The sequence below is a fragment of the Palaemon carinicauda genome, chromosome 4, assembly GCF_036898095.1.
Source record: "Palaemon carinicauda isolate YSFRI2023 chromosome 4, ASM3689809v2, whole genome shotgun sequence".
In the NCBI taxonomy this organism is placed as follows: domain Eukaryota; kingdom Metazoa; phylum Arthropoda; class Malacostraca; order Decapoda; family Palaemonidae; genus Palaemon; species Palaemon carinicauda.
Window position 1 is genome coordinate 49,963,496 of NC_090728.1, and position 13,304 is coordinate 49,976,799.

Sequence of the window (13,304 nt, forward strand, 5' to 3'; positions counted from 1 at the left end):
CTTACCAGGTACTTATTTATTTTATTTTTGTTATTTTGATAACTTCTAAAATGAAATAAAAAATCCTTAGCTCATAATAATGTAAACATATATTGCTGGTCTCTACCCACCCCCCTGGGTGTGAATCAGCTATTATAATCACCGGCTAAGTTAAATATTGAAAAATGTTACAGGTATTTTGATAATAAAATAAATTTTTGAATATACTTACCCGGTGATTATAAATTAAAGCACCCTCCCTTCCTCCCCAATAGAGACGCAGTGGACCGAGGAGAAAATTGAGTTCTTTGTTTACAATGAGTACTGGGTATCTGGACGACAGATGGCGCTGTTGAAGTACACCCCTTACCTGCATAGCGATCGCTGGCGGATTTTTTCCGTAGAGTTTTCTGTCGAGCAGCAGAGCTGCAGCTATTATAATCACCGGGTAAGTATATTCAAAAATTTATTTTATTATCAAAATAACATTTTTTAAATTCAGGCATTTTCCAAGAGAATGAGACCAACCTGACCTCTCTATGACAAAAATTAAGGCTGTTAGAGCAATTTAACAAAAAATATACTGCAAAATGTGCTGGGGAAAAAATAACCCCATGGGGGTTAAGGGTTGGAAATTTCCAAAGCACCTGGGGGTAAAAGGGTTAATAGTATTGAGTATGATTGCATACTGTATTGCACCCTTGTAAGTTAGTGTTTTCATTGCATTTAAAAGTCTCTGTAGATATTACAGAACTGAAGAGTATTTCAAGGGTCCCTTTGACCCCTAACGACCCCTTCTTTTTAGCCTTCTACTTTACTTCCATTCCCACGTCCTGTCTTCCATCTTGCTGTCCAACCTCTTAGATTTTACTTCATAGCGCAGTTTTCGGGTTTTCCCTCATTTGCAGCTTAGGGTTGAATAACCTCTGTCCCATTGTTGTGTCAGTATGAATTATATAAATTAGATACAGTAATCTAAAAATTCTTTGTATCTATATCATAAATATTAATTTACATTATACCATCAATGTATTTCTTATTGTCATTGTTAAGAGTCTTCAGCATCGTGGAGAAAGTTGTGGACAGAGGTCATACAAGCAACCCCATTATACAAGATAAAGGTCGACTATCAACTAGCAGTACCGTTGGTGGTAATAGTCGAGCAGTTCTGACTGGCACACCAGATATAGTGATGCAAGAGGTGGTGGTGAGTGCCACATCTCTCCATAATTTCCTGGTAATGCCGTGGTACCGTCTTGTATCTCCTGACAACCATTTTTCTTACCAGGTATGTTTTCGTAGTGTGTAATTAACATTTGCTTATTTAATGACTACTATTTCTGTTTTATTTGAATGATGATGATGTAAATGACATAAATTTTGTTGTTAAGATTTTAGTCAAAAGATGTAGTTTTAAGAGATGATTTTGAATATTTGTATATTTTTGTGTTCAGAAGCGAAGCTTATCAAGCCAATCATCCGTCATCAATTCTTGTAGTCTTATCACGAACGTTGAGATCTAGAACATGTGAAAATTAATCAAGTATGTAAATCATAAATCACAAGTACAAGTACAGTAATACCCTTCCCTGCGTCGTTAATTGGTTTCTGGAGATGCGCCATAAATTGATTATTACGTATGTCGGAAATGCCCCCTATACTGTACAGTGATGAATAGTTCTGTATATGTTCCCTATAATGTTGCAATACAGGAGACAACACAGTACTTACAACCTGTTCTCCTTCTATAAAAACCAGATATGATATTGGAAGATGTATTACAGTAATATTAACGTTTTTCAATATTAAACTTACCCGATAATCATGTAGCTGTCAACTCCGTTGCCCGACAGAATTCTATGGAGGGATACGCCAGCTATCACAATACTAGAAGGGGGTGTACTTACCAGCGCCACCTGTGGCCAGGTACTCAAGTACTTCTTGTTGACACCTCCTCAATTATTCCTCTGTCGTGCTTCCGGCAAGACGTTCTGGGATACGCTTATGTTCTTGGAGTATTTTCACGACTTTGGTGAAGTATTTCTCCTTGATTTCGGCTGTCGCTTTACTGGAAACTTCTATATTAGCTTAGTTAGCTTTTGGAATTAATTAATTATGGTGACGAAGAGAGTATGAACTCTCTTTCACCTTTAAATGGCCGACCCTTCCCTTAGACGGAAGTGTTGGTGTCTAAGAGAGTATAGACTCTCTTTCTTAATTTTGCTTAACAAAAGTTATAGATTTTTTTTATATCTCTCCGCCTCTTATAGGCCTCTTCGATTAACTTCCTTTTATTATAAACTTATTAAAATTAATTTTTATATTTGTTTATATTCGACCTTCCTAATACAGTGAACCCTCGTTTATCGCGGTAGATAGGTTCCAGTCGCGGCCGCGATAGGTGAAAATCCGCGAAGTAGTGACACCATATTTACCTATTTATTCAACATGTATATTCAGACTTTTAAAACCCTCCCTTGTACGTAGTACTGTTAACAAACTACCCTTTAATGTACAGAACACTTAATGCATGTACTACAGTACCCTAAACTAAAACAGGCACAAATATTAAAGGTGATTTTATATCATGCATTTCCTAAACATGCTAAAAAGCACGATAAAAAATGGCAACAATGTTTTGTTTACATTTATCTCTGATCATAATGTAGAAACAAACTGGAGGTAGAGCTTTGCTTATTACCCAGACATATTTCCCATACTTTTCCCTTAGAACTACATCACATCTTCCTACACTAGATATATATATATATATATATATATATATATATATATATTTATATTTATATATATATATATATATATATATATATATATATATATATATATATGTGTGTGTGTGTATATATATATATATATATTTATATGTATACACATATACATACCTACATATATACATAAATACATGCATACATATATATATATATATATATTACTGTATATATATGGGTTATGGAAAAAATCCGCGAAGTGGTGAATCCGCGATGGTCGAACCGCGAAGTAGCGAGGGTTCACTGTAGTAGGCGGTCTTTTCTTGGTACCGAAGTTAATTAACATTGAGCCCGTCATTTTGGTTTTACCTGTTAACATATTATGCTATTTTAATGTCTTTGAAAGAATTTCTTTGATAGTCTCGTACTGTTTTCAAAGTTGAACTAACGTTTTGTTTTGTCTCTGCAGTTGTTGACGTTCAGAACGTTCAACTTGCGCTCTATCGTTACGATAGAGAAAGAGTTTTCACGGATTCACGTTGCAGTAAGAGTAACCGTGTCTAGCGTTTTGTTCATTCTTTCTTAACTTAATGGTTTTAATCCTAATAAAGGAACTTTTCATTTTGGGAAATATTTCAGTTTTTTCCTTTAACAATAATATGTTTTAACGATATATATGATTGGGCTCTTCTCTCAGGTTCTAAGTCAAGAGAGAGAGAGAGAGAGAGAGAGATAGAGACGGAGGGAGAAAGAGGAGGATAAACGTTTCATTCAACCGAGTAACGTTTTTATCGTTTTTGCTCTTCTCCCTAGTCTCTTTAGGGGAAGAAGGTAAACGTTTCTAGAGTGATCTAGTGTTTAGTCTCTTTCCAGCCACTGAATTATTTATCTTTCATTAGATTTTTCTGTTACATTGTAATTCTGTTTTCGCAATTACTAACTTTTGAGAAAGGATAGAATTGCGTGTTTCAGGTACAAACCACTTAAAGTTTCGAGTTCAGTGAAATAAGTGCAAACAGAAAATCAAAGTGATAAGTGATTAGCGCAAAGTTCAGTGTTGTGCGTGAGGGTACTTCTGTGCGCGCCAGTCGTCCTCCCAGTCCGGGACCTCTTGCAAGCTCCCAAGCCCAGGGGAGAAGCAATGTCGAAGGGCAGAAGGGTTCAGCAGGCCTTGATCGGCGCACAGAAGTATCCTCGGTGGTTGTGGGCGTGTCTTACCGAGACCGTCACTCCCACCCGCAGACGATTGAGCCCTTATTTTGCTCGTCTGCAGAAGAAATTTAGGGGAGAAAACGCTGGTCTCAGGTCTCAAGACCTCTTAAACGTAAAGTCCAGACCTATGCCAGACGTACGAAGTTAGAGTTCAACAACCCGGATGCAGTCATTGGGTTAGCTCTGACTCTCCTCAGTCATCAGTTGAATGCACTCCGCCTAAGAGGAGTAAGGTTCTGCCACAACAGAGCTCGACTGTTAAGGCTTTACCTCAGCCTCCTGTAGTTTCTGCCGACCCCAAGTGGACTCTACTACAGTCCATGCAAGCACAGCTTTCGGACTTGATGCGTGAGTGTCGGGCTGAGAGTGTTGCGCCTCCGCCTCCGCCTACACTCCCTCCGCCTGCGCTCGCTCCGCCTGCGCTCGCTCCGTCTGATCGCAGTTCCACCTGCCAGGCGTACGATGTTGAGCCACGTTCTGAGTTTGCTGTTCCCAGTGGTGTTCAGCCTCCGCCTTCCTTAAGGCAACTTTTACAATGGGATCAGGAGGATTATACCTCTCTTCCTCCGCCTCCACTTGCTGCTCCACCAGTGATGCAACACTCGGTTGAGGTACAACAACCTCTCCCGTCCATGAGTCAGTCTCCTCAGCTCTCGCTGCAGCGAGCTCAACCCTCCTCAAGGCAAGCACCTCAACACCTTAGCCTTGCGCCTCAGGAGCCTCAACTTGCGAGATTTTTACTGCGTTCTGCGCAGCCACTACCTTTTCGCTCTCAGCTCACACCGCAGGAACCTCAACTCGTTCCTCAGGAACTTGCTACTGCGCATCCGCCAACCACTCAGCAAGCGCAACCCTTGAGTTCAGCCACTCATGCCAGGAGTCAGCCTCCTCCACCCATGAGCCTACCTTCTGCTGATCAGCCTTTGCAGACTGAGCCTCAGGTGTTCCCTCAACAGAGTCTTGAAGAGGAAACCACAACTATTGTTGTTCCAGCTCGTTCTGACTCTGCTGTTCAGCATACCTTACCTCCATTTTCAAACCTTATGATAATGGAGGTTATTTGTATTACTTATAAAAATATATTTGTATTCCTGGCAATATATTTTTAACAATATCGCAAAATATGGCAAAAATATGAATCATGAGTTATGAATGTAAGGTATATATTATGTTGATATTAAACCCCATGCAAGCATGCATAAAGCACTCTAGCACTGGTCATGGAATTTCTGAGAAATGTTAAACGCCATGCACACGCTCTGCTTACCTTACATGCTCTGCTCACAGCATGCTCTGCATACTACATGCTCTGCATACAGCATGCTCTGCATTCAGCATGCTCTGCATACAACATGCTCTACATACAGCATGCTCTGCATACAGCATGCTCTGCATACAACATGCTCTGCACACAGCATGCTCTGCATTCAGCATGCTCTGCATACAACATGCTCTGCATACAGCATGCTCTGCATTCAGCATGCTCTGCATACAACATGCTCTACATACAGCATGCTCTGCATACAGCATGCTCTGCATACAACATGCTCTGCATACCTTACCGCATGCTTCTCAGTCACACATCTTTGGTTGTTGCCAACTCACTAGACTGTCAAGCAGTTTCATAACGTTGCCTTCTAGTCTGCTGCTTTTGCACCAGTGAACCCTCACTGAGAGAACTTAGCTTTTCTAGGATATGGTTCCTGTAGATGAGAAAGTTCTTTTCTCCCTCCTTCTGATATTCCCTTGAGGACTCTGTCATTTGGAGGGAGCCTTTAGCTGCATAGCCTCCTATGGACTTTTATTTAAGCATAACATGCTTCCAGGGAAGGTAATGGTTCCACTTCAGTCGCTAATCCCGTCTGTTACCACACCTGCTCCCATAGACCTTGAGCTGTGTTACAAGACATGCAGTCCAAGCTTAGTCCTTGTTAGAGGATTTTTTGTTTACGGAGTCAATGTGTCACGGGGAAGACGTTCAACAACCAACAGAAGTGACTTGTTGTGACGCAGTGCGGCAACCTCAGCAACCCGATAAGGAGTTTGTCTGTACGACCCAGACAGTCTAGACAGATTCGGGTTGTCACTGTACTTCCTCGCTTGCCCATGATTGACAGTTCACAGACTGTGCAGCAGTACCATGATCTTGTGTCCGGCTCCGTCAGACGACTGGCTTTTAAGAGCTCCCACAAGTCGTCGCTGTCTGGAGATTTTCAAATGGACTATGGATCTGACCAAGGAACTGGGCCTCCTGGTCAATTTTGAGGAGTCTCAGCTCGTCCCATCCCAGACCATTGTCTCCTTGGGTATGGATCTTCAGAGTCGAGCTTTTCGGACTTTTCCGTCGGCCCCAAGGATCTTCCAAGCCCTAGAATGCATCCAGAGCATGCTGAGAAGGAACCGATGCTCAGTCAGGTAGTGGATGAGTCTAACAGGGACACTTTCATCGCTGGCCCTGTTCATCGTGTTAGGGAGACTCCACCTCCCCCCCCTTCAGTATCATCTAGCTGCTCACTGGATAAAGGACATGACGCTAGAGACGGTCTCAGTTCCTGTTTCCGAAGAGAGGAGGTCTTCTCTCGCGTGGTGTAAGAACAGCTTTCTTCTCAAGGAAGTCTACCTTTGGCTGTTCAGAAACACGACCGCCGTCTCCTCTCGGACGCATCAGACACGGGCTGGGGTGCGACTTTGGACGGACAAGAATGATCGGGAACTTGGAATCAGGAGCAAAGGACACTTCACATCAATTGCAAGGAGTTGTTGGCGGTTATTCTGGCCTTGATAAACTTCAAGTCCCTCCAGCTTAACAAAGTGGTGGAGGTGGACTCTGACAACACCACAGCCCTGGCTTACATCTTCAAGCAGGGAGGGACTCTTTCGTGGAAGTTGTTCTAGATCGCAAGGGACCTACTCATCTGGTCTAAAGATCGAAAGCTAACTGGTAACGAGGTTCATTCAGGGCGGTATGAATGTCATGGCAGATCACCTCAGACGGAAGGGTCAGGTCATCCCCACAGAGTGGACCCTTCTCAAGAATGTTTGCAGCAGACTTTGGGCCCTGTGGGGTCAGCCAACCATAGATCTGTTCACTACCTCGATAACCTAGAGACTCCTGTTGTATTGTTCTCCGATTCCAGACCCAGCAGCAGTTCACGTGGATGCTTTCTGCTGGATTGGTTCCATCTCGACCTGTATGCATTCCCGCCGTTCAAGATTGTCAACAGGGTACTTCAGAAGTTCTCCTCTCACAAAGGGACACGGCTGACGTTGGTTGGCTCCGCTCTGGCCCGCGAGAGAATGGTTCTTAGAGGTACTGCAATGGCTGGTCGACATTCCCAGGACTCTTCCTCTAGGAGTGAACCTTCTAAGTCTACCTCACGTAAAGAAGGTACACCAATCCTCCACGCTCTTCGTCTGACTGCCTTCAGACTTTCGAAAGACTCTCAAGAGCTAGGGGCTTTTCGAAGGAAGCAGCCAGAGCGATGGCCAAAGCAAGGAGAACATCCACTCTCAGTATCTATCAGTCTATAGGGGAAGTCTTCCGTAGCTGGTACAAGACCAATGCAGTTTCCTCAACCAGTACCACTGTAACCCAGATTGCTGACTTCCTGTTATATCTAAGGAAAGTAAGATCCCTTTCAGCTCCTACGATCAAGGGTTACAGAAGTATGTTGGCAGCGGTTTTCCGCCACAGAGGCTTGGATCTTTCCACCAACAAAGATCTACAGGACCTCCCTAGGTCTTTTGAGACCTCAAAGGAACGTCGGTTGTCCACTCCAGGCTGGAATCTAGACGTGGTCCTAAGGTTCCTTATGTCATCAAGATTTGAACCTCTCCAATCAGCCTCTTTTTAGGACCTCACATTAAAAACTCTTTTCCTCGTGTGCTTGACAACAGCTAAAAGAGTAAGTGAGATCCACGCCTTCAGCAGGATCATTGTTTTCACATCTGAAACGGCTACATGTTCCTTGCAGCTCGGTTTTTGCTAAACGAGCTTCCTTCACGTCCTTGGCCTAAGTCGTTCGAGATCCCAAGCCTGTCCAACTTGGTGGGGAATGATCTGAAGAGAGTACTTTGCCCAGTTAGAGCTCTTAGGTACTATCTAAAAAGGTCTTAACCTTTACAAGGACAATCAGAAGCCTTATAGTGTGCTATCAAGAAACCTTCTTTTCCAAGTTCTAAGAACTCAGTTTCTTACTATTCAGGCTTCTGATTAGAGAAACACATTCTCATCTGAAGGAAGAAGACCTTGCTTTGCTGAAGGTAAGGACACATGAAGTGGGAGCTGTGGCTACTTCAGTGGCCTTCAAACAGAGCCATTCTCTGCAGAGTGTTATGGATGCAACCTATTGGAGAAGCAAGTCAGTGTTCGCATCATTCTATCTCAAAGATGTCCAGTCTCTTTACGAGTACTGCTACACCCTGGGACCATTCGTAGCAACGAATGCAGTAGTAGGCGAGGGCTCAGCCACTACATTCCCATAATCCCATAACCTTTTAACCTTTCTCTTGAATACTTTTTATGGGTTGTACGGTCGGCTAAGAAGCCTTCCACATCCTTGTTGATTTGGCGGGTGGTCAATTCTTTCTTGAGAAGCGCCGAGGTTAAAGGTTGTGATGAGGTCCTTTAGTATGGGTTGCAGCCCTGTATACTTTAGCACCTTTGAGTTGATTCAGCCTCCCAAGAGGAACGCTGCGCTCAGTAAGGAAGACGATCTTATTAAAGGCAGAGTAACGGTTCAAGTCGACTTCCTTACCAGGTACTTATTATTTCATTGTTATTGTGGATAACTGATTATATGAAATACGGGATACTTAGCTATCCTTTAATCTTGTACACTGGTTTTCACCCACCCCCCTGGGTGTGAATCAGCTACATGATTATCGGGTAAGTTTAATATTGAAAAATGTTATTTTTATTAGTAAAATAAATTTTTGAATATACTTACCCGATAATCATGATTTAATCGACCCTCCCTTCCTCCCCATAGAGAACCAGTGGACCGAGGAATAATTGAGGAGGTGTCAACAAGAAGTACTTGAGTACCTGGCCACAGGTGGCGCTGGTAAGTACACCCCCTTCTAGTATTGTGATAGCTGGCGTATCCCTCCATAGAATTCTGTCGGGCAACGGAGTTGACAGCTACATGATTATCGGGTAAGTATATTCAAAAATTTATTTTACTAATAAAAATAACATATTAACAATGGTCAATTTACCTTTAATTTGGCATCTCCTCTGCTTCCTGCACACTAAAGGAGGTGAATTTGGAAGTGACGAACTACATAGTGGAGGAAGATGATGAAGACGATGCAGTTGTTGTTAATGATTTGACTTCTATAAAAGCTTTCTTTGCTGGAAACACTTAACATCAATGTCTGTGGTTCTCCGGCTCAAGAATGGTGATAACTGCCGACTTTGGTTTTTTTACTATTAGAGGGAACTGATCTAAAGGTTGTTGGATAGGGCTCTAACTCCTTTCATCAGTAGTTTTCCTATATGGAAGAAACAAACCTTCAACACTTAGAAATTTTTAAAAACTGGTCGGCTATAGTATCCTGGGACTCGGAGATTGCTATACACTTGGATAGATAATGGAAAGCACGCTGCATATCCAAAACTTGAAGTTCTTTGGTTCTGGGTCAGGAAAACTATATAATTCTTTGTTGTCCCTGTCACTCCAAGTCCTCATTTGTCAGTGGTTGCTTGTGGGTCTTAATCCATTCATCAGAATCTTCTTCCTGCTCCATCTCAAGTTCATCAGCAAGGGAGACCAAATTCTTTGATATGTTGTGCAAACTAAGAATCTTTTTAAATTCATGAAACCACCCATAACTTGTGGGAAATCATTTGTTTTTTCTTCAGGAGGTTTTTAAATAGGACCTCAAACAAATACTTGGTTTTTACTTGGATTGGTATTTGTCTCGTAGGAATCCGTTCATGTGTTTGCCATTCAATCCAAAGGGATATTAAGCGCTTCATTTTGATAAAAATTACTCCTCTCTTTTTGTTGATAGTACAAGTTTCAGGTGACCGCATCTTTTCAGTAACATATTGAACTATGCCATCTTTGTCATGGATGTTGCTGAAGGAGAGTGCAATGGATGTAATTTGTTCACCCTTTTCATATCTGTTGATCATGTCTAATGCATTTTTGTAATGTGGTAGTCTACTGGAAACATCCATGCTTGGTGATCTGCTGGACTTGGGTTCGAGACCCGCCTAAGCTTAATAATTTCTTTTAGTGTCTGCAACCTAACCATCGTTGTAAGCTAAGGGAGCGGGGTTTGGGGGGAGTCATTAGCAGGAATCCAACATAAATTTATTTCTATATTCAACCCATGGGGAAAGAATTTGTTAAGGAACTCTTTGATTTATAATACTAGTTGGTTCTTATGAGTGTAACCTTTTAGGGCTTCTGTGGCTCTTCTTATATTATGTGTAAATGACAAACTTTTGGTTCAACCTATCTTTAATTGTTTTAATGATTTCAATTGCTAACATACCTGTAATTACTGATAATTCAGATGTATGTATAGATGCTTCACTAAATAATGAGAGCTGACTAATTTATCTGAGAATACTGCAGCATAGGAGAGTTTTTTGTGACGTAGGTATGCCAGCGAGGACTGGAGTGATGATTCCTTTCTGGGACGCTGTGCCTGACATCACTCATAGCAAACTGAGGTGCCGTTTCAAGTTCATATGAGCCTGAACTTGCAAGGTCTCCCCATACATTATGAGTCCATGCTTTGCACGTTGATACACTGGCCCAGGAGAAACAATATTTCTTTGGTAATCATGTGTCACTGGAAGCCCTGTTCTAGCCTTTCAAAGCAAAGTCCTTGCAGACCACACAGCACCTCCCAAAAATAAGTTTTTCCTTCGTCAGAACTCCTTTTATCTTAAACAGTTAGATCAAGAATATCACTGTTAACAACCTTCCATAAATTAATTGTTCAAATTAAAAAAAGTAATGAAGCCAACAGACATAAGTGAGGGTCCAAGCATGTATCTGTACTATATGCAGTTGAGAAGGATTGAAGTGGCGTTGTCAGACTATAGTATAGCGTTTATTTTTCCTTATATTTGTTATGTGTAGTATGTATACAGTACTTTACTAGTATTTTCATATTGATTGGAACTACAGTATATTTATTTTTATAATTATCAAAAGAATTTTGTTTAGTTTGTTTTCTTTTGGCTATTTTTCGTTGTTCTCTTGTCTGGTCTTCAGCTGCTGATTCTCATCTTAATTTGTTGAACAGAAACTTACGGTCTATTAAATTTCTTATTCCTGATCTAGATATTAATCTTTGGCACCGTCATTCAATTAGTTCATTATGCATGTTGCATAAGATTTTTCATAACTCTGACCATCCTTTACATTCAGATCTCCCTGGACAATTCTATCCTGTTTGTAATACTAGGCAGCCTGTTAATTTTAATAGCCAGGCCTTCTCCATCATGAGGCTTAATACTACATAGTATTCTAGAAGTTTTATTCCAGCTGTTACCGAGTTGTGGAATGATCTTCCTAATCGGGTAGTTGAATCAGTAGAACTTCAAAAGTTCAAAGTTGGAGCAAATGTTTTTATGTTGACCAGGCTGATATAAGTCTTTTTACAGTTTATATATGACATCTGTTTTTGACGTTGTTGATAGTTTATATATGGCATATCTATTTTGATGCTGTTACTGTTTTTAGACTAATTTATTGTTAATTTCTCATCATTTATTTATTTCCTTATTTCCTTTCGTCACTGGGCTATTTTTTCCTGTTGGAGCCCTTGGGCTTATAGCATCTTGCTCTTCCAACTAGGGTGTAGCTTGGCTAATAATAATAATAATAATAGTTTGCGACAGAGACCGAATTAAGATCCTGTGAAATGATGTAATGCGCATTTAATTTTTTATCTAGCATTCAAGGATGAGAGACATAAAGTCGGAAAAGATGCAAGCTGAAAAGACGTAAAGAGGGCTATTACTGTACCTGTAAGATTTGATTTTTTTTTTTATTTTACTTAATCCTCTATGTTTCCTGACCTGTTTGTTTTATGACAGGCTTAATGTCACCTCTGTGTGAATTTCTTAAAGATTATTACTTACCCAGATCTAACAATCTTTTCTTTGCTGAAAAATTAAGTTTTATTTCATATGTGATAGGTGTTGAATTTCCTTAATTTTATTGGGTGTAGTCATATCTCAAAAAGATTCAAATTTATGGAGTCTTGAGAGTAAAGCAGCTGAAACCAAGAGTAAAGAGTACTGTTTATAGTACTGTATGTGATAACATCTAGAAAGCCTTCTGATGAAATTACCTTAATACTGTATATGATTTGCCTGTGATATGCATCTTCTTGTGTGGTCAGTAAAACTTGATCATAGATAAAGTTTTTGTCTAACTTCTTTTTATTCCAGTTACCATAATATATTTTTACAAATCAGTTTAAATATTTGTTTAGTTTTATTGGAGTTGCATTTTGCTGTACAGTGTTTGTATGTTCAAGTCAAACTCACTAAATTTAAGAAAGGAGTCAGTGTTTTTTTTTTATTTTCAACTTAATATTTCTTCCAAATATTTGAAAATTAGTTTAAGGGTGAACTTGGTATGTTTTTTCTCGACCCCATCACATAACTATTTGTGAAGTTAAAAATTACATCTTTAGACTTTTTAACATTTTTATTGAGTAAAATATTTCAAGTTTTCAATATGTTAATTGTTGATTTTCTCTTGTGTTATGTATTTGTTTATATATATAAAAAAATACATTTACTTTTGTAAGGAAAACCCCCTAAGGATTTGATACAATGCTGGCCTTGTTCCAATGTATTACATTTTCTTTCAGCATATTCAATTTGAAAGTTGTTTTGAATTTGTTCTCTTTAGAAAGGGAAAAAAGACTCCTTTGCATATTTATAAATCATACAGTTTTTCTACCTTAATTCAAGTCAATGAATTTGATAAAACTTGCTTCTTACTTATTTTAATCAACAATGGCAATCTACAAATTTTCATACCTATACAAAAAAATCAATGTGGGCATGTGGTATTTATTTTCTATTTTTTTTTTTTTTTTGCTGGAAATTATGAATTTATTCCAGTATTGTTTATATATTAGAGCATCCATACATTGACAAGCAGTCTCTATAATAATGTATAAATAATTCAGTATCCACTTTTGTCTTGGTGATGCACTTTTCTTTATCACCTACATATATATAAGTGGCAAATGTGGTCTTATTATGCCAAGATCTGATTGTGCAAGAACTTTTGCTAACTGTGACATTTTAAGTTATGATTTATGGATAATCTTTACAATAATAAAAATATTAATTTTCTATGAAATTTAAGTTAATATAGCAAAGTTGAATTGTGTATT

General features: G+C 39.7%; 1 protein-coding gene across 11 annotated transcripts in view; it reads left to right on the forward strand.

The window, feature by feature from the left end:
- LOC137639937 (uncharacterized) overlaps window positions 1–13,304 on the forward strand; it is a 94,313-nt gene that overhangs the window by 37,226 nt on the left and 43,783 nt on the right. For all 11 annotated transcript variants that reach the window (XM_068372239.1, XM_068372242.1, XM_068372236.1 and 8 more), the window contains one exon: window positions 1,033–1,267. In XM_068372239.1, the coding sequence (XP_068228340.1) occupies window positions 1,033–1,267 (235 nt within the window). The remainder of the gene's footprint in view (window positions 1–1,032; window positions 1,268–13,304) is intronic.